At 41.2% G+C, this 26,253-nt stretch overlaps 1 protein-coding gene across 1 annotated transcript; it reads left to right on the forward strand.

Annotated features, from left to right (window-relative positions):
* The first annotated feature begins 542 nt into the window (after positions 1–542).
* Positions 543–25,613, forward strand: dnah3 (dynein axonemal heavy chain 3). Its single transcript, XM_020648072.3, has 62 exons — positions 543–560; positions 709–810; positions 910–1,117; positions 1,288–1,333; positions 1,435–1,603; positions 1,688–1,880; positions 1,966–2,161; positions 2,824–2,949; positions 3,690–3,855; positions 3,998–4,177; positions 4,291–4,421; positions 4,516–4,621; positions 4,709–4,887; positions 5,033–5,217; positions 5,373–5,496; positions 5,609–5,762; positions 5,880–6,024; positions 6,185–6,396; positions 6,540–6,631; positions 7,112–7,226; positions 7,379–7,495; positions 8,162–8,341; positions 8,450–8,586; positions 8,684–8,885; positions 9,008–9,100; positions 9,329–9,439; positions 9,567–9,681; positions 9,774–9,972; positions 10,091–10,199; positions 10,292–10,405; positions 11,527–11,703; positions 11,837–11,928; positions 12,018–12,237; positions 12,339–12,473; positions 12,582–12,693; positions 12,810–13,051; positions 14,043–14,143; positions 14,221–14,326; positions 14,434–14,563; positions 14,646–14,879; positions 14,964–15,067; positions 15,147–15,441; positions 15,551–15,730; positions 15,822–15,945; positions 16,031–16,187; positions 16,274–16,417; positions 16,934–17,600; positions 17,686–17,851; positions 17,941–18,157; positions 18,244–18,426; positions 18,596–18,794; positions 18,910–19,423; positions 20,212–21,839; positions 21,997–22,222; positions 22,308–22,552; positions 22,723–22,839; positions 23,038–23,195; positions 23,477–23,644; positions 23,744–23,886; positions 24,036–24,240; positions 24,548–24,685; positions 24,788–25,613. Exons 1-62 carry the CDS (start codon positions 543–545, stop codon positions 25,139–25,141), a joined length of 12,105 nt encoding a protein of 4,034 aa, XP_020503728.2. The 3' UTR covers positions 25,142–25,613.
* Positions 25,614–26,253: the final 640 nt, after the last annotated feature.

Below are 26,253 nucleotides of genomic sequence, written 5' to 3' on the forward strand. Positions count from 1 at the left end.
GTTTACAGCAACATGATGGCTTTTCCTGTGGTCGACACTGACAAGGAGAAAGAAACTCTCAGGTAAACTGGGATAGAATACTTTTTTTTTAAAACTCAGCGGCTAACTTCTGCTACTGACCACTGACGGAACACTTTAACCAAACTTTGAGCTAATGCCAAGAAAATCCTGCCGGCCTAAAGAACGAGCGACTGATTGAAGGTAAATGATATTAGCGTATTAACAATGTTTGATCATTTTTCATACTGTTTTAAAGAGTAACTAAACCCTAAAACCACTTTTTTTTAACTATAAACCTCTGTCTTTGAGTATTAAGTAGTGTTATGGATCAATTCAAGTCCAAATCTCGACATTTGAGTACAAAGTATTGAAATGAGAAATATTGTGTTAGAAATGTGCATAGTGTTTGAAAAACTCTAACACTGACATTCTTGAAATATGGGGTTTAGTTACCCTTTAAATGTAAATGTGTATCATTGTTTACTCATAAATTACATAATTGCATTTTTATCTTCCTTTCACCCCCAAGAAAGGTGAACAAGATGGAAAGGCTGAAGCAGGTAACTTTAAAGTTAGCTAAAAACAATAATAATTAGCATTTTCACTGAATCTCATTTAGTAGCCTATGTATATAAAGAGATCATGAGAGGTGCAATTAAAAGTAAAACAAAAGGGCATTATGCAAACTATTTTTTGTCTCAACTACAGATGGAGGACGACTCTATCTACAATATGAGTCAAAGCCGGGGATTTTCTTTTCCCCCACCTTTGCCTAGGTCTTGTAATGACGAGCCCTCAGAACTGTATAAAGTAAGAATATCAGTCACTGCATCATGTTCAGAGCTCAGAGAAGCAAGATATGTTAACATTTGTGTGACAAAATTAACATTCAAGTCGTTTTTTCCCCAGATTGTCTTAAGGCACAGTCAATATCCGCCCATCCTCCAATCTAATTCATGGACCCTGGCAGTTCCCTTTAAAGAGCAACGTCACCACCGCACTCCCAGTGAGTCTATTGCAAACAACTTCAGCCCCAGGGCGCAGGACCTCAAGATTATTCAGCTCCAGCACAGACGCAAAACTGTACGCAAATCTTTGGCAAAATCAGCAAAACCTTGTATCCTTCAAAATTGCTCTCAAATCAAACACATATCAAGGGAAACCTATTTGAAGCTATCTGTTATAGCAGGTTCATTAGTTTGATATTGAATGAAAATCTTAATTGTGAACACTGTAATCGACTCTAGAAATTTCATATCAGAATTTTGATCTTAATGAGGCGTAAAGCATGCATCCCTCCAGGAAGGAGCCAAGCAATTACACAGAGGAAAAGGTAGTTATTTCATTTAAGCTTCACATTTCAGTAACAGTTAATCTCTTATTTTGTTTTGTTTTGCTGAAGGAGCTTGATCTGATATGTTAATGCTTTCACAGGAATACATCGTCTCAGGCTTCAATCTCACCTCGGTCAAAGCCCAGATCAAGACACTTTCGCCTTCCCACAAGCCGACCTCTGAGTCCTAAACAGCAGCTGGATGTCATGTACAGACAAGAGGAGAAGATAAAGACCAAGGAGGGGGAACCTAATGACAGAGACCTGGAAGCAAGTATTCATGAATTAAGAAATGAATGTGTCAGTCTTTTCATTCTCATTTTGCGACTGTTGATCTGAGCTTTACTCCTACAGAGGTATATGCACTACATCACCTCTGGTGTCCCCAGCTCTGTGCTGGCACCGCAGCCCTGCCAGCAGATGATAAACATTATTCACCTGCTGCCTCCCGACACTGAGGATAGTAGTAAAACCCTCCAGAATGTGAGGGCAAACTTAAAGGACGAGGTCAAAATAAATTATTACTCCAGCCTCAAGAAGAGCATAGGTAACTGTGACAGGGACTCTTTAAAAGCATCATGGCTTCATTTGGAAGTCTTAACTAATATGTCTTCCATATTGTTCCTTGGCAGTGGACTACATTCTGATGGACCCATCTGAGCGTCAGCGGCTGTCTATTTCCAATGTCCCCAAACCCTTTCCCATGAGGGTGATCCGTGCCCCAGTTCCTTGGGCAACTGGTTACAGGGAGGCCCACATGTGGCTGGGCCAACATCTGTTTACTGTCAGTCACATTATGCTTCTTCTTCAGGACGTGTGGCTAAGCAGGTAATACAGACTGTGCATGATGTGAGGGTGCAATAATTTCTTCATAACTATTCATTCCTTTGTTACTACACAGTTGGAACATTTTCACTTTTTTATTTTACTCCTGTGATACTTTTTTTTTTAATACAGGGATAAAAAAAAAAAAAAATGTTGTTCCTCATTAATTATATTTGTATAGTTAATTTTGGGGCCTTTCGACATTTGAAGAGAGAGAGGAAATGTTGGGAGTAGAGAGTGGGTGATGACATGCAACGAAGGGCTGAGGTCGGATTTGAACCCACGGCCGCTAACACTAGGACTTGCGGCCTCTGTACATGGGGCTCGCTGCATAACCAATAGGCTATCGTCTTCCCTGATTACACTGATATACTTTTGGAATAGGTTTTTTTTTCTCCTTTTTGTAAAGAGTTGTCCTCCTGACCCCTTATTTGCCACTTCAGGTTCTTTCTATTGATTTTCCTAGAGCTAGGAGCCATCTTTTTACAGTATAAGCTTTAAGTTCCTTTTTCAAGCTCATACTGACTGACAGCATATTCAGGTTTATCTGTGTACATGGGTAAAAAATAATAATCATTTTATGTATTTGTATTAACGTTGTACTTTTATGTCATAATAAGTAGAGAAATGTTAAAATATATAAATATAAATCGTTTGTTTTTTAGCTTCTCTTCCTTGAGATTTGTCCGACTAGAGGACCTTTTCTCCACCAGCCTCCCCTTCCTGCCATCTGAGTTTGAAGAGTTTGTCCAGAAACAGTGCCAAAACACAAGAGATGAACTGGTCCAAAAGTGAGTACTGCCAGCTCACCAGACTCTGAAAAACAGCCAGACTGTCAGTGACAACATAACATGGTGTGTGTTTCGTCTTTGGCTTTTATGTCCACAGTTTGTACATTACCATCAGGGCTAATCCTATTGTATGTGTCGCGATGTCTCATGTTTCCAACTTATCCACTTTGTCAGACCCATGTCAGACTAATTTTCAGGGGATTGTTTTACATGCTGCCTCACTTTTGGATTCCATTGCATCCTTTGTCTCCCACCTGTTGTGTAGCTTGTTAGGGCATGTAGCAGGCCTGCATGAAGTAAGGCAGCATGACTGAAATATGAGTCTTTGTAATTTGTTGAAACTAGTTGCTGTAGTGTTTCCCATGCCAGCGATACTTAAAAGCATGATGCGCCTCTGTGGGGTTGTGTCAATGAGTTACATAAATACAGTAACTGGTCAAATCTAGGGGTGGAAATCGCAGAGTAAACCACAATATGATACAATACAATAACATAAAATACAATAGGTGTCCCATGAAAACGATAAAATCTCAATACAGCTATTCTGCGATAGTTGATTTATTGCAAGATAACCAGAATGAAAAATCCCAATATAAGGGATTTAAGTATTAATTGAAGTGTTTAAGTATATATAGAAAAATAACTTTTCAGATAAAATCTGATCCGTTCTTCTTTTGTTTTTAATATTTAACAGAGCAACAAAAGCTAGAACTGAACGTATAACAATCATCTCCCCTCAGGTGGCTGCCTCTCTGTGCATCACTCTTTGACAATGAGAGTGAGCAGCAGCCTCTTGTCGACGTTCAGGAGTTCTCCAGCTGTGTGGCTGTTCTCATGTCCCTGCAGCTCCGAAGCTTGGTCATAGAATCACTGCATGACCTGTTGTATTTCTTAACTATACATGAGGTACAGATAACTTTTGTCCCTTTTTTATTGTTGTAAAACTTTGGTAGAATTTATTTGATATGAGAACACCTGGAACTGCTCCTATTTCTCAGATGTCTGTTTATTATTCTTAATTACCCAACCTGTGTTCTGTATTTTTCAGGGTGGCAACGATTTCGGCGATGTGTTTGACGAGATGAAGTTTGTCCAGTCTCAGGTGCTGCTGGTAAAGCTGCGAGTTAATGAGGATCACATCGAATTTAGTCCGAGCTTTCAGGAATGCTGGGAGCTCATCCACCGAGCCTTCATGGAAATCATCAAGAGTGCTGAAGAGCTCCAAAGGGTGCAGTATGCCCCAAGTCTCATTACCAAATATTTGAAATTACACAAGCACAGTTATTTTTCAGTTTTTATGAATCAGATGTTTATAATCAGCGACTTATGTGCTTCTGCCAGGTGGAATGTCACCTCTTTCCAGCTTGCAATAGTTTGTTCCTACGTACCATCAATCCTGACGAGCCACTGGTTACGGACCTCATCAACAAAGCCAGAGAGGTGTTCCAAAAAAACACTCTGGGACCTGAAAAGTAATGAGACATGAACTGAACTTGTGCCATTTAGTTTTTTTCTAATGAAGCAAGAATTGTATGGGGAATGCTAATACTAAATGTAACTCTTCAGGTATTTGAATGTATATCAAAAATACAACGATCTACTGGACCACACAGCCAAACAGGAGGTATCAGCCTTTCTCAAAGAAAAACAGTCATTACAAGGATTAACAGAGGTAAATGAAATGTTCCTTTAAATGCCGGTACTGAAAAGGTTCTGTTTTTCACATTGGGATTAACTCTCTTCTTCTCTTAACTGTCAGAAAATCGAGAGCATTCATCTGTTAAGGAAGGAGATTGCCTCGCTGCGAGTCACTGTGCCCCTGTCTATGTTTTGTCTGTATGCTGGCGACCTTAACGATGACCTGTGTGAGCGAGCTAAGAGACTCAAAGACAAGATCATCATCACTGAAGTGGAGGAGAACCGAGAGCTGAACAAGGGGTAAGAGGGAAACTCTCCTCCTTAATTAACCATTTGTTACTTGTTCTTTATTTAATTTAAACTACAAATCAGTCATACGGTCACTTAAATTGAAAGCGAGAAAGAATGTCAACCACATGGTGTCCTTTTTTTTTGTTTTTTTAAGGATTTGTCAAAAATATGATGAGATAACAGAGACGGTCCGAACCCCGCCAAAAACCACAGAGGAGTTGGTTTCTCTTAATCAGTACATTAAAAAGTCCAGGGAAGTGACCGTTTACAAGCTGATAGATGAGATTGACGAGGCAAAATACCGGGTTTGCTTCCTCCTGAACTATGCCACTCTTCACTGTAAGTGAAACCTCTCGTGCTTACTGAATTTTCATGGCTACATTAAGACTACGGGGCAGTATCGATATTAAGATATTCCTTTATCTATTTCAAATGTAATCCTTTTCCATGTGTTGCAATATTGAACTGAAAACTGTTTCCTTTTATTTCTCTAGCTGATGACTTGAGGCTTAACTCCCGTGTTTCCCAGTGGCCCTATCAGATCCTGATTGAGCTTGAAGACAGCAAGACTTCTCTAGCAACGATGAGAGAAGAGGCTGAGGACTACCTCCAAACAAGGTGACCGAATAAGGGCTTTTACACACCTGGTCTCATACAAAAAGCAACCAGCACAGCTAAATCGACTTTTTTTTTAACTGCTGACTGCTTTTTGTCAATGTGACTATCCCAGGGTGTTTAACTTCGACCAGAGGCTACAGGATGTAAACAAGGAGATACAGGCCTTTAGGGAGAAAGAAATGATGAACATGGAAGAGATGAAGAACAATGTAGGAAATCTGGCTCAAATTACTGCCAACCTGGAGTCTGCTCTTACTGAACTAGAGGTAAGAGACACTGCAATATCCTAGTTCAAGATTTAAAAGCACATTTTAACCCAAGTCCTTTTTTTCTGATTTAAAGATTTGCTAACACAAACTTTATCCTCTCTTTTTTTCCCTCAGGATATTAACAAAGAGCAGACTTTGCTGGAGAGGGAACAGAGCCAGTTCCCAATGGTCCAGACTCTGATAGCTGACAAACAACCATATGAACAGCTGTGGACTATAGCACTAAACTTCCAAACCATGTCAGAAGAGTGGATGAACGGTGGGTGACTCAAAATGGCCATATTTATCTTCCTAAAGCTAACCTGTGACTACATTTTAGTTCTAATTGGCACAATTAACCTTTAACGGCACACAGCAAGAGCCAGCAGAATGAATTTAGTTTTCACTTTGCTACGCTTCTTTGAACGTTTGATACCCAGGACCTTTCCGACTCCTGGATGCTGAGAAAATCTCAGAGGAGCTGGACACCATGTGGAGGACAATGCATAAACTGACAAAGTCTTTCTCTAGTCTCCCTGTGCCTTGTCGTGTGGCCAAAAGCTTCAAAGGCAAGTTAGACCTGTTTAAGCAACACCTTCCCATCCTGACGACCATCTGCAACCCCGGCATCAGAGACCGCCACTGGGAGAAGGTTTTCTTTTTTTTATTCATTGGCTCAGTTGACACTGATAGTAACCCAGTGTCAGATTCACTTTGTAAGGTCCGAGTGTCCTTCGTCTCCTGTGATCCATTAAGCCCATGTGAATTATTTATGACACTTTTGTCTGTCTGCAGATCGGCAGCATTGTGGGCTTTGAAGTCAAGCCAGATGTGGACAGTTCACTGATGAGCATGTTGGAGCTGGGGCTTTCCAAGTTCTCTGCTAAGTAAGACACTGACGAGACAATGCACCATATAAATAAATATGCAATGTGTGATTACATTGTTTAATATTGCAATAACAATATGATGTGTGATAAACAAAAAATAGCGCTTATTAGCTTTATCTCACAATTTTTAAGTCTCTCATGCTTAGACACAATACTTGTGTTTGCAACTCTGGAATCAAAAATACATCTTTTTTTTTCGTCTTAACTAATCTGAGGGTAGCTGCTTGAGCTTAAATTTACTGGCTCAAAAGTGTGTGGATTATGTGAATTCTAAAAGTGTAGGCATACTGATTGACAAGTATTGCTTGTTTACATAAAATAATTTCCCTTATTGATTTTGATACATTTTTGCCGTGCCATGTTTCTTGCAAATGCTCATATTGCAACTGCCCTGACATGAAGGAAAATCTCACCCTGATACTTTATTCATCACACATGTCATGATCAGAGGATGGTTCTGTTTTACCTCTGCCGTAGGTTGGAGGAGATTGGAGCATCAGCCAGTAAAGAGTACTCTCTGGAAAAATCCATGGATAAGATGAAAACTGAATGGGTGGAACTATGTTTTTCCTTCATTCCGTACAGAGATACAGTAAGACGAACATTTAAAAAAAAGAAAGACATACTCAATGATTAACACACCAAAGGCTTAAAATCCTAAAACATTGTGAATGTACCCTCTGTCATAGACTTGCATCTATAATGTTGGAATTACAAAAATCAACCTTTAATATTTTATAATAGGGAACGGGTATCGTGTCGGCAGTTGATGACATCCAGGTGCTTCTTGATGACCACATCATTAAGACGCAGACCATGAGAGGTTCACCTTTCATCAAGCCAATAGAAGCAGAATGTAAGGTAAGGTACATGTAGTGCTACTCTATCATGATGAGCACATTAGACACACTGCAGATTAATTACAAACATTCCTCCCACTGCTCTGAGACACATACAGGATCTTTCATTAAAATCTAACAAGCAGCTACGAGTGAAGTCTTTTTAAAACAACACTAACATAACAAATATATAAGTGAAAGAGCCTAAATTCAATGCACATAAATGGAGTTTGCCCAAATCTGCTGACTAAAGCTACAAAAGTCACATATGCGTTTGTATTTGCAACAAGAGATGGCCTGAGCACATCTTCATGGCACAAAAAGTAACAAAACTGCTGCTCTACTAACATACAATGTCCGCCTAGCGAACCGCTCTATAAAGCAGGGAATGTGGTGTTTTTATGGCCATTAAACATCCATAAATAATTCAGGAAGAGAGAATCTCTGTGTAAGGTAATCTTCTGAATCTGCATATATCTCTATGAATTTTAAATAATTAAAAAAAAACTGTTCATTTTTTTGATGATATGAACTTCTTTTTAATCATGCATTTCTGTTGTAAGTGTTGGCTTTTTAGAATTGCTGTATCATTTTGTAAACCATTTATTAAGAACACAACTATGAGATATAACTATAGCTCTATGATCCTCTAACTGTGCCATTCTCGCTGTTGTACTGTTCTCCATAGGAATGGGAGGACAAGCTGCTGAGTATGCAGGACATCATAGACTCTATGTTGACATGTCAGTCGACTTGGCTCTACCTTGAACCAATCTTCAGCTCTGAGGACATCATTGCACAGATGCCCGAGGAGGGACGCAAGTTTGGCATCGTGGACGGCTACTGGAAAAACATCATGGCTGAAGTGGTAAAAATCCTCTGAACACACAACTACCGTAACTGTTTTGGCTTGTGGAAAAAAAAGTGATTTTAATGCATTTGTCTTCGCTTTGGTTTCTGTGTGATTATGGTCCAGGTTAAGGACACACATGTGCTGGTGGCCACAGACCAGCCCAACATGCTGGAACGGTTACAGGAGTCCAACGTGTTTCTCGATGACATCCAAAAAGGCCTCAATACCTACCTGGAAAAGAAGAGGCTCTATTTCCCAAGGTTGGACACTTGCTACTAGCAATTCATACAAATGAAATCTTTTTTTAAGAATATAATTGATGTGTTTTTTCACCCCTCTTCTTTATCATATCCCCAGGTTCTTCTTCCTTTCCAACGATGAGCTGCTGGAGATCCTGTCTCAGACTAAAGACCCTCTGTGTGTGCAGCCTCACCTGAAGAAGTGCTTTGAGGGCATCGCCAAACTGGAGTTCACCAAGGACATGGCGATCACTGGCATGATCAGCTCTGAGAAAGAGACCATTCCCTTCACAGAAAAGATTTACCCATCCCATGCAAAGGTACAGATAGTGCCTTTACACATTGTTCAAGTAGCTTGCTTTTACATTGAAGGTATGTCTCTGTCAGACATACAGTACAGTAGTATGTTGGACATGACTGGACGGTTTCCTTCTAATTTTAGGGTATGGTTGAGAAGTGGCTTCTGCAGGTGGAGAAACTCATGTTACGGAGTGTTCTGCATGTTATCCATCAAGGAGTGATCCAGTACACAGAGGTATTTGGAAATGTTGAACTGGTCATGAACTGAGCTATTCATAGCTTTGCTTTGGTGCTTGTATTTCAATTTGATGTTTTTCTTTTTTATTAAACAAGCCACCAGTTCTCTGGAGAAGTATTAGAATGCTGGCTGATCAAGAGTTAGAGATTTCTGCACATTATTACTCTTTACACGTTTATGTTTCCTGGGTGGTGCTGTGTTATACTTCCTTCTTTTTGGTTTTAGCTGCCCAGGAAGAAGTGGGTGTTGCAGTGGCCTGGCCAAGTTGTCATTTGTGCCTCCTCCATTTTTTGGACAACTGAAGTATCTGAAGCCATCCAGACTAATTCTTTGCCTGTCAGTACCCGTACATACAGTACACAGCTAACTTTTCACATTCCAAAAAACAACTTATCTGGAAAAAAAAACTTCATCCCCACTACATTCCAGTCTTAACTATGTACTACTTTCTTTTCCATCAAAGTCCTATGTGGAGCAGTGCAACGCCCAGATCGCGGACATCGTGGAGCTGGTGCGTGGGAAGCTGCCAGGAGGGGCGAGGATGACCCTTGGTGCCCTCACTGTTATAGATGTTCATGGTAATTTAAACTGTTTTTGTAAAATGTATGAAGTATATTCTCTGAACTAAATCCAGCTTGCAGAATATTTCATGCTGTTTTTTCTCTCTCAGCTCGAGATGTTGTAGCCAAACTGGCAGACGACCGCATCGCCTCACTGAATGACTTTGCGTGGATTTCTCAGCTGCGTTACTTCTGGGAGGACGGCGAAGTGATGCTGCGTATGATCACCACCTGCTTGAAATATGGCTATGAGTACCTGGGCAATTCTCCCCGCCTTGTTATCACACCACTTACAGACCGCTGCTACAGGTATCCCATCATTTATTAGGTAGCTTGTGATTGGCTATGGATGGAGAACTGTAAAAAAAAACAATATAGTGCTCTTTTTTTTTGTATTCATCTATGACATGACTTTGTACTACACCAGAACTCTGATGGGGGCTTTGAAGTTGAATTTGGGTGGTGCTCCTGAGGGTCCTGCAGGAACTGGCAAGACTGAGACCACAAAAGATCTGGCTAAAGCCCTGGCTAAACAGGTCCATTCAAATGGTTTACATTGAACCACTGCATTTCTTCCTCCACTTTTTCCCCCTGTTACTGACATTAGAGCTATTCTTTTTTCTCCTAGTGTGTGGTGTTCAACTGCTCCGATGGTCTGGACTACAAAGCTATGAGTAAGTTCTTCAAAGGACTGGCTCAGTCTGGAGCTTGGGCCTGCTTTGACGAGTTTAATCGTATTGAGGTGAGCATGTCTGTGTTGATCTGTCATATGATATCAAATAGCCTATCTGCTTTAACTGAATAGTAGAGAGAGAATAATGAGAAATATTCCGTCAACAAAGATTTAGTGTAGTATTTAGTTGTTGTTACTGTTCTAAAAAAAGAAGTGTATGAAAATGGACAATTTGGCCTTTTGAGTCAGGAATCTGTTTAGAAGTCAGAGTCGATTTGGAATCCATTTTTCACATCACATCTTTTACCATGGAACAAAGCCAAATTTAGATCAATAACAGCTCAGCGAGACGTAGAGAAGCTTAACTGGCTTTCATGCTGAGTGGAATGGATTATTTGAATACTCTTCACACTGTCCAAACAAACAGAGTAATTGACAGGTTGTACCTCATACAGCACGCGGCCATCACTTCACATCCTCTCTTTTGCTCTCTCATTCTCTACTGCAGAATATTTCATACGAGAAGTATGCATCAAAAATGTGCAGTAATCAACCATTGTAAAGCATGTTTTATTTTTTTGCAGGTTTTTTTTCTTTCCAAGTAATGAAATAGTAACATACCGGGACCGTGTTTAGATTTCAATGTTAAGCAGTTATTTGTACAGCTCCAAATTCTAAAAATGTTATCTCAAGACACTTTACAAAAAGAGCAGGTAAAATACCTACTCTTTGTTATATTATGGTCTAGTGGTTCTCAACTGGTGGGTCGGGACCCAAAAGTGGGTCGCGGAGCCGTTTTCAGTGTGTGTGCCTGGAACAATAAATGTGTCAAAAAGTCTGTGAAGCACTTTTTAAAAAAATGTTTTCCTTCTGGTTCTTTGTTCTGTCACCAGTTTTGTACTGCCCGAGGTCCAAACTGTTACACTTTTTCATTAATAAATCGGATTGGTTGAAAAATATCAGCCATTTGGGTCACGTTTTTCCGTACCAGAGTTGGTGGTGGGTCCTGAGGCTCCACCAGTTGAGAACCAATGGTCTAGAATGTACTCTTTCTAATTATGATACAAAATAGGCTCTTCAACATTTTCTTGCCACATTTCCCATGATTTGAAACTTTGTTTTAAGTTTCTCACTACCAACTGAGCCAAACCAGAACCCCAACTCAGTTTTGTTTGTTGTGTGTGTCACAGGTGGAGGTGCTCTCTGTGGTGGCTCAGCAGGTCCTCTGCATACAGCAGGCCGTTGCCAAAGATCTGAAGACCTTCATGTTTGAGGGGACAGAGCTATCACTTAACCCAACCTGCTCTGTGTTCATCACCATGAACCCGGGTTACGCTGGTAGAGCCGAGCTTCCTGATAACCTGAAGGTACATCAAGAAAAATCTGTGCTTTAGCCTTGCGTTTCACTTAACAGAGCAGAGAGTCATGATGAAGAAGATGTAGAAGAAGTGTCCGAGGAATTAAGATGCTCGGTGAACTGTGCTAAATCTTTTCCTGCAGGCTCTTTTCCGTACGGTGGCCATGATGGTGCCGGACTATGGTCTCATTGGAGAAATCTCCTTATACTCCATGGGCTTCATCGAATCTCGCAGGTGTGTAAAACTGAAAAGTCATTTTTGTTTCCCTGGGTTTAACTGAGTTCCCTCTAGGTTAATTCATGTACTTCTAATTTTACCCATAGTCTGGCTCAGAAAATTGTGGCCACCTACCGCTTGTGCTCTGAGCAGCTCTCCTCCCAGCACCACTATGACTATGGGATGCGAGCTGTGAAGTCTGTGCTGACTGCAGCAGGAAATCTGAAGCTGAAGTACCCTGAGGAGAACGAGAGCGTGCTGCTGCTAAGGGCACTGATGGATGTCAACATGGCTAAGTTTTTAGCACAGGATGTACCACTGTTTCAGGTGAAAAATCAAATAACACAAACCAAGGCAGTTCATGTTTTTTAAGTAATCATCAACTGGTCAATCGACCAATGATTCTAATTCCCACTGTCTGCCCACAGGGTATCATCTCTGATTTATTCCCTGGCATCGTCCTTCCAAAACCAGACTATGATCTCTTCCTCAAGGCTCTTAATGACAATATTGCCAAGCTCAATCTCCAGCCCGTCCCGTGGTTCATAGGCAAAATTATCCAGGTACCAACATGGAGTATTGCTGTGTAATACATCTGGCTCAGTAAAACGTTGTTGGCTAATTGTTAGACTTAAACCACATGAGTTAATTTGTTTTCTGATTCTGTATAGGTGTATGAGATGATGTTGGTTCGCCATGGTTTCATGATAGTAGGAGACCCTCTGGGAGGAAAGACTTCTGCATATAAAGTTCTTGCTGCTGCCCTTGGAGACCTTCATAAAGGTAGTTTTTTTTCCAAGTTCGAAACATATTTTGTCATTTTTTATTGGACCATTAGGGAATACATTTAGTTTTAGATTAAACATTTGGCAATTCTTCTTTTTCCCCCAACATTTTAGCCAAGTTAATGGAGGAGTTTGCAGTAAATTACCTTATCATCAACCCCAAGGCCATCACCATGGGCCAGCTGTACGGCTGCTTCGATCCAGTCAGCCATGAATGGTCTGACGGTGTACTGGCCACCTCCTTCAGGGATCAGGCTAGTTCCACATCAGAGAATCGACAGTGGATCGTCTTTGATGGGCCCATTGATGCTGTCTGGATTGAGAACATGAATACTGTTTTGGACGACAACAAGAAGGTAAATGACGTTTTCAGATTCTGATTTAGATTTAGACAACTTGACTTATTCCTGAAGGGTGATTCAGTTTCACAGCCAACCGGAAACTACCCAAGGAAATCAAAACAAACAGTCACAGCAGCCTTCAGACGATGTATTATTTTTTTTAAATGTCTTCAATTTATGTTGATTTCTTTTGGCTAGACGATTATGAAAAACTTGAGTTGTGTTTTGAAAAAGGAACCTTTGTTATAGCAGATTTTGTTTGTAAAGCCTGGGAAAAAAGACATAACACGTTGTTTAAGACTGAACTGTGACAGGAGCCGGCAACTTTGTAATTATGATTTGCAAATGTAAACCACTGCAACTGAATTCTTTAGTGTCTTATAAACCCATGAGGGTTGGGCTTTGTGCACGAAAATAAATTAAATCAAATCAAATCAAATATTCAATAACAACAGATCAGCAGACGCAAAGGTCTAGTGAGAAGACAGATTCAAAAATAATGATAAAATACAAAACCAGAAATATGTAATTGGATAAATGTAACCTTACAGATTACTTCAGTGTACATAAACCGACTAGACTATAAATTAATTACAGCTGACAGCATTTAACAGCCTGATAGCTATTCTTTCAGCATGTTTGTCCTCATAGGAGGGGCAAAATAGCCCCATCCTGAGAGCATTAAAGAAAAGTCAGGTGAGAGAATGTGGTTGGGTTTTTATCCCTTTGGCTACCTGGACCAAAGAGTCCCTTCCACAGGGAGGGAAGCAGGTCATATAGCATTTCTTCTCATTGGAAAATTGTCAAATTGTTTGTCCTGCTTTCTATTTATTGAAAAACTTGAATCCACAAACAGGTTATCTCAAGCTATTAATTATATTATAAAATGTTGACCTTGCTGTATTCAATTTGTTGTGGACATAGTATATAGTTTTTGGAAAGGACTTACCTTCCCGTTACAGTCGTATTAAGATGTGGCTGTCTTGTCCACCCTACCTTCTGCTAGCTTTGTCTGATGAGTGGTGAGATCATCCAGATGAGTTCAAAAATGAGCCTGATCTTCGAAACTGCTGACCTGGAGCAAGCTTCTCCGGCTACCGTCAGCAGGTAAGAAAGTGCACCAACATCTGTAAAAGTTTAGAAATGTTACTAATTGTAATTTTTTTTTCTCTAATTGTCTGAAGATGTGGTATGATCTACATGGAACCTCAACAGCTAGGTTGGAGCCCCCTCAGAGATTCCTACATGAACACTCTGCCTGAAAGCCTGAATGATGAGCATAGAGAACTGGTGAGGTGGTAAACATGCAGGCCTTAAATGGCTTGTTGAGTTCCCTTTTTTATTCTTCTATTTTGTCATTTAACATATATATCTGCTTATGTCTTTTTGTCTTGCAGATAGTGGCTCTGTTTGATTGGCTAGTTCAGCCCTGTGTTGACTTCATAGACAGGGAGTGTCGCTTTGTGGTTCAAACATCTTCAATTCACTTAACCTACAGTCTAATAAAGTTGTACACCTGCCTGATGGGTATGAAAGAATCACATTTTGTTAATACAAATTTGTCTTTTTTCCCCCTGATTTTAGTTTTAATATCTATGTCTATACACAGATGAAATTGCTGAGTCAGGAGCAAATGGTACACCCATGTCCAGCCAGCAGATAACCATGTGGCTACAGGGTCTGTTCCTATTCGGAGTTGTGTGGACTCTGGGTGGGACCATCACTGGGGAGAGTCGTAAGAGGTTTGATGGCTTCTATCGCAATCTGATCATGGGCATGGATGATGAGCACCCTCGACCTAAGAGCATCAAACTCAAAAAGAACAACCTCTTCCCCGAAAGAGGTAGAAAAAAAATCAACAATAATTGTGTTTTAATTAACTTCCTTTTTGACCTGAATGATTCATGATTTTCTCTAACAATTTCAGGTACTGTCTATGACTTCTACTTTCACAAGGATGGACAAGGACAGTGGAATGCATGGACCGATTCAATCACAAATGAAGAAAACGTCATTCCAGCTGGAGCTAACGTGAGTTTTCTTTATATCACAGAAGTTGTCACTTGTCACAACCTCTCCGTGTTCACTGAAACTCAGCTTATCCTTGCAGATATCAGACCTCATCATCCCAACCATGGAGACAGCACGTCAGCTTTTTTTCCTGCGTACCTACCTGGCACATGAAATTCCCATGTTGTTTGTCGGGCCCACTGGCACTGGCAAGTCTGTTATTAACAAAAGCTTCCTGGTAAAACTTCCCAAAGAGCTGTACACACCAAACTGTATCAACTTCTCAGCTCGCACCTCCGCAAATCAGACCCAAGACATCATCATGGCCAAGCTGGACCGAAGGAGGAAGGGTGTGTTTGGACCTCCTGTGGGAAAGAAGTGTGTCGTCTATGTTGGTAAATGATGATCTCATACTGTTGGGTAAAAAGCTAATCACTGATTCAAGGTTTCATACACTGTTGGATAAGTCATTCATTGAGTACTATTGTTACCCCCTCTTCATAGACGATCTGAACATGCCTGCTAAGGAAATTTATGGCGCCCAGCCACCAATTGAACTGTTGAGACAGTGGATTGACCATTATCACTGGTACGACAAGAAAGACACTTCCAGACTAAATATAGTGGACGTCCTGTTTTTGTCTGCAATGGGTCCCCCAGGTGGTGGCAAAAATGAAATCACAGGTATTTCTTTTTTACATATTATATATATAAGTAATTCTAAAAGTCGAAGTGATACGGTTTACTGAATCTTAAAAAATGTTTGAAATGTTAGGCCGCCTCACTCGTCACTTGAATGTCATCTCGATTGATTCCTTTGATGACGAGACACTGACCAAGATATTCAGCTCCATCACTGACTGGCACTTCAGCAAGGGCTTCGATGCCACTTTCTACAGGTATAAGTATTCTAATGTCATACATTATTAGTTACATGACCCATTTTTGTTAGAGAGACATATTTTGATTTCTTTCATGTTCCAGGCTTGGCAAGATCATGGTCCAGGCCACCATGGCGGTCTATAAAGATACCATGGACAGCTTCCTCCCCACCCCATCAAAGTCCCACTACATCTTCAACCTGCGGGACTTTGCTCGAGTTATAAGAGGCGTGCTCCTGGCTCCACATACACACATGCAGGTTAATCGACATAAAAGAGAAATGTTCCTATGACTTGTCTTGAAATACATACTGTATCTCTCATGTGTTTTTGCTAACTGTTGTAGAATGGAGATAAACTGATCCGCCTGTGGATCCATGAGGTGTACCGCGTATTCTATGACCGACTCATTGACAGCGAAGACAAGGAGACGTTCTTTAGCATCGTCAAAGAGAGAACCTCAGGCTACTTTAAACAGAGTGTGGAAAAGGTACGTTTGTCATGTTCTGTCTCTCACACAGAAATCACTTCAGCACACAACAGGATTAGTTCAACTTTGTATATAAGATACCATACCATACAATACGATACAATACACTTCATTGTCCCCTTGAGTAAATTTGTCTTAGACTCAAAAGTGCTGCTGCTGCCAAACACTCATCTGGGTGAGGCATTTTTTTTTGCACATTGCATGATGACCTGCAAATTATGAATAAATAGATTTTTGTAAAATGATCCTTGTAAAGCAATCAGTGTAGTGTGATTCAAGATCACTTCTGTCCTACTGTAAATATTTCTGGATTATGTGCAATACGAAACAAAAAAACCAAATGATTTCCAGTTGGAACTTCAAAGAAATGCAAGTTTATTTTTTAATTTTTCTCAAAAGTTAGTTTCAAAACATAAACAATAAAAATACTTTAAATAGAAGTCAACTCTTTGTACAGTGCCACATAGAGTGTACTAACTTGTGTTTTAATTGTAAACCTATTTCGTTGTTTTGTAGCTCCTGGGCCATCTGAGTCCTGATGGAAAAGTAGCGGACGAGAGCATCCGTAGCTTGTTCTTTGGCGATTATGCCAATCCTGATTCTGATGTTAAGGCCTACGATGAAATCACAGACCTGCGTGCCTTACAAGAAGTCATGGAGTTCTACCTGGATGAGTTCAACAGCTGCAGCAAGGCGCCCATGTCCCTTGTGATGTTCAAATTTGCCATTGAGCACATTTCCCGAATCTGTCGGGTGCTGAAACAAGACAACGGCCACCTGCTGCTCGTGGGCATTGGTGGTTCAGGGCGTCAGAGCGCCACGAAGCTAGGCACCTTCATCAATGATTATGTCCCGTTCCAGATTGAGTTAACCAAGAACTACAACATGTCAGACTGGAGGGATGACCTGAAGCGGATCATGCTTAAAGCAGGCATTGAGGGAAAGAACCTGGTGTTCCTGTTCAATGACAGTCAAATCAAGGACGAAGCCATGTTAGAAGACATCAACATGCTGCTCAACACTGGGGATGTCCCCAATATCTTTGCAGCAGATGAACGTGCTGACATCATTGAGAAAGTGCAGGGAATTGCCCGGATGGAGGGCAAGAAAATTGACGCAACTCCACTTTCTATGTACAACTTCTTCATTGACCGTGTAAAGACAAACCTTCACATTGTGCTCGGTAGGAAACTTGAAGAATCTGTATTTTTTATTTTGGATTTAAGTTATTGAGAGTCGTTTTAACAGGAACTTTTTGTATTCAACAGCTATGAGTCCTATCGGTGATGCATTCAGGAACCGACTCAGAATGTTCCCCTCTCTTATCAACTGCTGCACCATTGACTGGTTCCACGCATGGCCAGAAGATGCTCTAGAGATGGTGGCACACAAATTCCTAGAGGATGTGGAAATGGACAGTGACATCAGAATGGAGTAAGGAGATAAACAAAAAAGATGAAAAATAGTGGTAGTTTGAATGTGTAGTATTCCCCTCATTTGTTTTTGTTTTTTTTGACCTCAAGAGTGGTGGAGATGTGCAAGACATTCCAGACAAGAGTCCGAGAGATGTCTGAAAAGTACTTCTCCAGACTGAGGAGGCACAACTATGTCACCCCCACCTCTTATCTTGAGCTCATCCTCACCTTCAAGACTCTGCTCAATTTGAAAAGGAATGAAGTTGATACTGCAAGGAACCGTTATATCGTTGGTCTTCAGAAACTGGAGTTTGCTGCGTCTCAGGTTGGGCAATACTTTCACACTTTCATTGTCTTGGACCATTGATGCTGTTGAAACATCATCATCTACTTTTTTTATTTTGTCCACAGGTGTCAGTGATGCAGGAGGAGCTGACGGCCTTGCAGCCAGAGCTCATCAAGACCTCGGCGGAAACAGATAAGATGATGGTTAAGATAGAGGGGGAAACAGTGGAGGTGGACGCTAAGAAAGAACTTGTGTCTGCTGATGAGCAAGTGGCCAATGAGGCAGCAGCTGCAGCCAAAGCTATTAAGGTCAAAATACATCATGGGCAATGACACATTAAGCCAACTAATAATTTATGTAGTATTGTATTGGACATAAATCTGTCAACTGTTTTCATGATGCATAAATAATTGGCATTTTGTTATTGCTCTATTATCATATTTACTCACTCAAAGTTGTGTACTGGTTGTCTTTCAGGATGAGTGTGAGGGAGACCTGGCAGAGGCGATGCCTGCTTTAGAGGCTGCCCTGTCAGCCCTGGACACTTTAAAACCTTCAGATATTACTGTAGTGAAGTCTATGCAGAACCCCCCCGGTCTAGTCAAACTGGTCATGGAGTCCATCTGTATCATGAAGGGCATCAAACCTGAGAGAAAACCGGATCCTGGTGGCTCAGGTAAATCCAAAGCCATGGATTATTTTTTTAATTGCCTTATTTTTATAAAGAAATATTGTACTTTTGAAGAAAAAAATAAAATACGATAGCACTATAACTGTTGTTCTTGTGGCAGGTAAGATGGTTGAAGACTTCTGGGGTCCCTCCAAAAAGCTTCTTGGAGACCTGAAGTTTCTGGAAAGCCTTAAAGCCTACGACAGAGACAACATTCCTGCCTCAAACATCAAGAAAATCAGGGATAAGTTTGTCGACAACCCAGAATTCCAGCCGTCTGTCATTAAAAATGTTTCCTCGGCTTGTGAGGGTCTCTGCAAATGGGTGCGAGCCATGGAGGTGTATGAGCGTGTCGCCAAAGTGGTCGCCCCGAAGCAGGAGAGACTAAACCAGGCTGAGAAGGAGCTCGGCGTGCAGATGGGAATGTTGGCTGTGAAAAGAGCTGAGCTGAAGGAAGTAGAGGACAGACTGCAGAGCCTGAATGATGACTTGGCTGCCATGATCGACAAGAAGAACGACTTGGAGAGCAACATTGAGCTGTGTTCTCAGAAGCTGATCAGGGCAGAGAAGCTGATTGGAGGGCTGGGTGGGGAGAAGGACAGATGGACAGAGGCTGCAAGGCAACTAGAGATCAGGTATAGCAAAATACTCAAGAACTAGATTTCTTTGTTTTTGTTATTTCTAATTTCTTCTTACTTTTAGAATGTAGTACAGGCAAAGCTGAGGCCTTACTGGGTTTTCACACACAGTCTGTTGTTATTGTGAAGATGAATTTGATGTTTTATTACCCTGGAAACTATTTGAGTGAAAACTATTGATTACAACTCGAAAATCTATCAGGGGAAAATGTTCTACAAAAGAACTGCTACCAAAAACGTAGTATGTTTCAAACTGAACAATCACAAGTATTCAGAATATGTAATGAAGAATAGATGCAGGTGCTTTTCTACTATTCATGTGCTGCAACTTTATGGACTAATATCCAAAACTGCCTCTAAATATTACTTAAACTCACACCTTTAACCAGTATGTTGTGAATAGGGATGCCTCAGGAGAATTGGCCCTCCCTCAATAATGCATACTGTTGTTCTGCTGGTAAATCTATATATATTTATAGTCCAGCTGTTGTTGAAAAATAAGGCAAAGTAATTTATTTTGGAGAAAAATAAATGCCACAAACTGTTGTAAAGTAGCACAACATCATGTACAATTGAAAGCAATTGTCCCAAGATACACTCTACTTGTTTGAAAAAGTAAAGAGTTTATTTATTTGCACCTTTCTGAAATAACAAAAATGCATCTGTTTTGTTGATTGTTTTTTTTTAGGTTATAGTGCAATGTCAGCTTTCTGTTGGTTCTGTATTTTTAATCTTCACCATAATTATGATAATTTTACAAACTGCTTTAAATGTACCTTTTGCAGATACACCAACCTGACAGGAGACATACTCCTCTCTTCAGGAATTGTATCGTACCTCGGGGCCTTCACCGTAGACTACCGTAGAGAGTGTCAGGAGCGGTGGCATGTCCTCTGCCAGGAGAAGAAAATCCCCTGCTCTGAGGACTTCACCCTCATCAACACTCTGGGTAACCAGGTGTCCATTCGGGCATGGCAGATAGCCGGACTGCCAGTGGACTCATTCTCCACAGACAACGGCATCATCGTGTTTAACTCCCGTCGTTGGCCGCTAATGATCGACCCTCAAGGTCAGGCCAACAAGTGGATCAAGAACATGGAGAAGGAAAATAAACTGGCTGTCATTAAACTCTCTGATGGAAACTACGTGAGGGTTTTGGAGAACTGCATCCAGTTTGGTACTCCAGTTCTTCTGGAGAACGTTGGAGAGGAACTCGATCCAGTGCTTGAGCCTGTGTTGCTGAAGCAGACCTTCAAACAGCAAGGCGTCGACTACATGAAAATAGGGGAGAATATTGTGGAATATTCGAAAGACTTTTTGTTTTATATGACCACAGGACTGAGAAACCCTCACTACCTCCCAGAGGTGGCTGTCAAGGTCTGTTTGTTGAACTTCATGATCACACCACAAGGCCTACAGGACCAGCTCTTGGGGCTCGTAGCAGCCAAAGAGAAACCGGAGCTGGAGGAGAAGAAGAACCAGCTCATCCTGGAGAGCGCCGCCAACAACAAGCAGCTGAAGGAGATCGAGGATAAGATCTTACAAGTGCTCTCGTCTTCTGAGGGAAACATTCTGGAGGATGAGACGGCCATTAAGATTTTGTCATCGTCCAAAATCCTCTCTGAGGAGATCTCAGAGAAGCAAAAGATTGCCAGTGTGACAGAGAAAGAGATAGATGAAACTCGCATGGGTTACCGTCCTGTGGCTGAACACTCGTCCATTTTATTTTTCTGCATCTCAGAATTGGCCAACATAGAGCCCATGTACCAATACTCCCTGACCTGGTTCATTAACCTCTACTTGTACTCCATCGCAGACAGCGTGAAGAGCGATGACGTAGCTGAGCGGATCAACAACATAGTTGATCACTTCACCCTCAGCATCTACAACAATGTGTGTCGCTCGCTCTTTGAGAAGGACAAACTGCTTTTCTCCCTGCTGCTCACTGTAGGCATCATGCAGGGTAAGGGTCAGGTCGACGACCAAGTGTGGCGCTTTCTGCTCACAGGTGGCATTGCTTTAGATAACCCTTACGCTAACCCTGCTCCAGAGTGGCTCTCTGAAAAATCCTGGTCTGAAATCGTCAGGGCATCCAAACTTCCAAAATTGGACGGTTTCTTGGAGCATGTCCAAGAAAACATCTCGGAATGGAAGAAACTCTATGATTCAGGGCGGCCCCACAAGGAACAGTTACCTGACCAGTGGAGTGGGTTGGTGGGGATGGACAGAATGGTGGTCATCAGGTGCTTCAGGCCGGATAAACTCGTCCCAGCAGTGCAGGATTTCATTGTGAATTACATGGGACAGGCTTACATAGAACCACCCACGTTTGATCTTGCAGGGAGTTACAAAGACTCCAACTGCTGCTCTCCTCTCATCTTCGTGTTGTCTCCAGGATCTGATCCAACTGCAGGTGATTTAACAAGGACGCGTGATTATTCTGCATATTGAAACGCCATAGTTTAAATATTACTACATATAACTGTTCAATACTAAAGAGAACCGGGTTAAGAAGTGACTCCTTCCTCTGTTTTGGGTTGCTTAAAGTCTGAATTGCATTGTTTCTCCAGGTTTGCTGAAGTTCGCTGATGACCTAGAAATGAGAGGCAGCAAGATCCAAACCATTTCTCTGGGACAGGGTCAAGGACCAATAGCAGCTCTGATGATTGAAAAAGCCATCAAAGAGGGCACCTGGGTGGTACTGCAGAACTGCCACTTGGCCACCAGCTGGATGCCCGCTCTAGAGAGGATCTGTGAGGAGACCATCAACCCAGAGTCCACACACCCAGACTTTAGGTAACAGACTCTAAACAGCGACATTAAACTAAAACAGATTCTTGCATGTAGACGACAATAAAGTCTCATCTCCTCTCCCGTCCAGGTTGTGGTTAACCAGCTATCCATCTGACAAGTTCCCCATCAGCATCCTGCAGAATGGGCTGAAAATGACCAACGAGCCTCCTAAAGGAATAAGAGCTAACCTGTTGCGTTCCTACCTGAGTCACCCCATCTCTGACCCTTCCTTCTTCATGAGCTCCAAGAAACAAGTCATTTGGCAGAAGTTTCTGTTTGGTCTCACCTTCTTCCACGCTCTGGTACAAGAGAGGAGGAACTTTGGACCTCTGGGTGAGAAATACAAACTATAGTTCTTTTTCATCTGTTATCTGTATGTTAATACCATTTTAATGTAAAGCTTTTTGAGGTTTCACATATTTTCTAACTATGCTGTATCATTATTCTGCCTTAAGATGAAAAGAAAACCAACATGCTGTTTCTTTTGTATGTTTTCTCTTTAGGTTGGAATATCCCCTACGAGTTTAATGAGTCTGACCTGAGCATAAGTATGAGGCAGATCCAGATGTTCCTGGATGAGTATGTTGAAGTTCCACTGGAGGCCCTTGCATACCTAACAGGTCAGAATTTAAAGACAGTAAAACAGCAGCAAGATGATATTCTATGTATGCAGTTTATATTTTACATCTCTTGTAAAGTATGTTAAATTGAGAACATAGTAGTCGCTCAGATGTGATAAAACCTCTTTTTAACGTTGAACAATGTCCTTTCATTTTCTGTTTTATTTAGTATTAATCATCTCTTTCCTTCCCTTTTAGGTGAGTGTAACTATGGCGGCAGGGTGACTGATGACAAAGACAGACGCCTGCTGTTGTCGCTTCTGTCAATCTTCTACAGCTGGGAGCTTATTGAGCAGGAAGGCTATCACCTGTGTGAGGGGGATCAGTACTATGTCCCGGCTCACGGCCCCTATCAGGTACTGTCAGTGTGCCGTCTGTTCATGATGAATGCTACAGCAAACATCCACCATATCCGCCATTATAAGTGACACAGTGAAATAATGCTGCATTCTTCTCTTCTATTTCTCAATTTTTACTAGCATTAAGTGTATGCTTGTACTAAACACAGCCTCTGATTTCGCTGACTAAGCCAGAGAATATTTTTCTGGCATTTAAGCTACATTATTTTTATCCTTGATGGCCCAGTGTTGGAAGATCACTTTTATTCTAACTCTAAAAACAATTTTATTTATTCCAGACTTACATCAACTACATTTGCAGTCTTCCAATTTCTGCTGATCCGTGTGTGTTCGGACTCCATAGCAACGCTGACATCACTAAGGACAATCAAGAAACCAATCAGCTCCTGGATGGAGTACTGCTGACTCTGCCTAGACAGACAGGGGGCGGGGCTAAGTCTCCTCAGGTTTGCATCACCTGTTTTTGAAGCATTTGGTAACATGATTATATTTAACTTCGTTTTTTTTAAGTACAAACTTTTGCTTTTCATCTGTTTGTAATGTAGGAGGTGGTAGATGAGCTTGCAGAAGACATCCTGTCTAAGCTGCCAGCAGACTTTGACATACAGATGGTGATTGATAAATACCCGGTCATGTATGAGGAGTCTATGAATACGGTTTTGAGGCAGGAAATTATCCGCTTTAACAGGTGAAAAGAAAACTTCTCATGCAATGTTTTTTTTTTTTTTTAATAATTCATGGTTTGAAAGACAAAAGCTCAACAACCCAAACTCATTGATCAGTCTGATGAAAGCATTATCAACAAACACCTGATCATGTTCTCCCTACTCTTTACAGACTCACTCATGTGGTCCGCATCAGCTTGATTGACATCCGCAAAGCTCTGAAGGGCCAGATCATCATGTCTGCTGAGCTCGAGAACGTCTTTAACAGCATGCTGGTGGGCAAGGTGCCTGCGATGTGGGCAGCCAAGTCATACCCATCGCTCAAACCAATGGGGAGCTACGTGACAGATCTTTTAGCCAGGCTGCAGTTCTTACAAGTAAGAAATATGACCGTCATGGCTCAGCGGAGTTCGATTATGACTTCCAGGATGAATGGAGCACATACTGAAAAGTTCAAATCCAATAGCCTTTTCTGGAGTTTCTTGATCTTTAGTTTGGGAGTTTGTTGGAGAATGCTAAACCAATCAAATCAAAGTTTCCATCAGCATATCAGCTGACATTACAATGCACTAGCCTATTACCTTCAGATCTTACGTTAGCACTACTGGTTATATAGGGAATAGATTGCAGGGTTTTTTAATATACTAAGACTCTGCATATGCTTGGATTTCTCTTTTTTTACAGGACTGGATAGATAGCGGCCCGCCTAGAGTCTTCTGGCTCTCTGGCTTTTACTTCACACAGTCATTTCTGACAGGAGTGGCTCAGAATTTCGCCAGGAAGTACACAATACCCATAGACTACATTGGCTTTGAATTTGAGGCAATTACTCAGCTGATGTTTTTGATTACCAGTATATTGAATCATCATCAATAACGTGATCCTAGTATTGAGTGGATTTTCATGCTCTGAGTTGTGTTTCAGGTAACCAAAGAGGAAACCCATATGGAGGAAAAGCCAGAGGACGGGGCCTATGTGCGGGGTCTTTTCATGGAGGGGGCTCGCTGGGACAGAGAGAACATGGTCATTGGAGAATCTCTTCCCAAGATCCTCTTTGACTCTCTGCCAATCATCAAGCTCCACCCAGGAGAAATGTCGAAGTTTAAACATGAAGACATCTACGTTAGTCCTGTTTACAAAACCAGCGCTCGCAGAGGGACACTGTCCACAACGGGCCACTCCACCAATTACGTCATGTCCATTGAGCTGCCCTCCGACAAGCCACAGAAACACTGGGTTAACCGTGGGGTGGCATGCCTCTGTCAGCTGGATGACTGAGAACAATCATCAATCGATTCAATCTAATACACTATTAAAGAAAACTGTATGTGCCAAAGAAAGTCCATGTGTTTGTATGCCAAAGATAAACAGGAGCAAAGTAACACAATTAGCCAGTCATCTGCCCAAGTTAGCTCACCAAAAACACCAAACATATTCTTCTTTATTAATTACATTTTATGGCCGCATGTTTAATGAGATTTATTAAAAAGTGAGTGTTAGTTTACCTTTTTTGAACTCCAATCTATGAGCTATACTTTTTGTTGACATGGAGGATGTTTTTTTTATCACACTTGGTTTAAAAACAGCTTCATATTTAAATTGTCTTTGAATCTAGTAACTGGTGGCATCACAAGATGAAAACAGCTGTGACTGATATATTTGCACAATGAAGCACTGTATTAGAATTTGTGTTCCTTTATTTTTTTTTTCAGAATGGGTTGTGGGTTTTTATAAATATTCATTATTCATAATAAAGACAAATCAACTGGATGACTTCAGTAATTAAAGTTCTGTCTTCCTGTAAAATGATCTAATCTAACCAACTGTATGTTATGAAGTCAAACACTAGATGGCAGCGAAGGCAAACCAGTATTCAACTGGGGTCTTGTCCAGTCCACAATGATGTGAGTGTGCTCATTAATCAGAGATATAATCTCAATTTGATGTCAGTTTCTACGAGAGTAGAATATGTCAAAAAATGTATGGATTCTGGGAACTGTAGTCAATAATGTCACTTAAAATAGATTGTTGAAAATAGGGGCTGTCAGTGTTTTAACAAAGACCACCCATCCTCTCAGGTGCAGCCTGAAGCCAAGTACCTGTCTCAGCATCACTGATTGAAGTCTGGCCGGGGACTAAGACAATGATTTTCTGTCCTGACAGGTAGATTCATGACTTCATTATTAAATTCTTAGATTCAAGGCACAGGATTAATGTTGTTCTCTAAATGCAGGCCCCACATTAGAACGCATGATGCCACAAATCACAGCTGAGCCTTTGAATGATGACCCTCATTCACAAACTTTTGTGAAAGGAATGGTGAATATAAAGAGCCTGCTGGTATAGTTTCACAAACAGATGGCTGAGGAGTGCTGCTGCCTGGCTGATGG

The sequence above is a fragment of the Labrus bergylta genome, chromosome 19 (assembly GCF_963930695.1).
Source record: "Labrus bergylta chromosome 19, fLabBer1.1, whole genome shotgun sequence".
Lineage (NCBI taxonomy): Eukaryota > Metazoa > Chordata > Actinopteri > Labriformes > Labridae > Labrus > Labrus bergylta.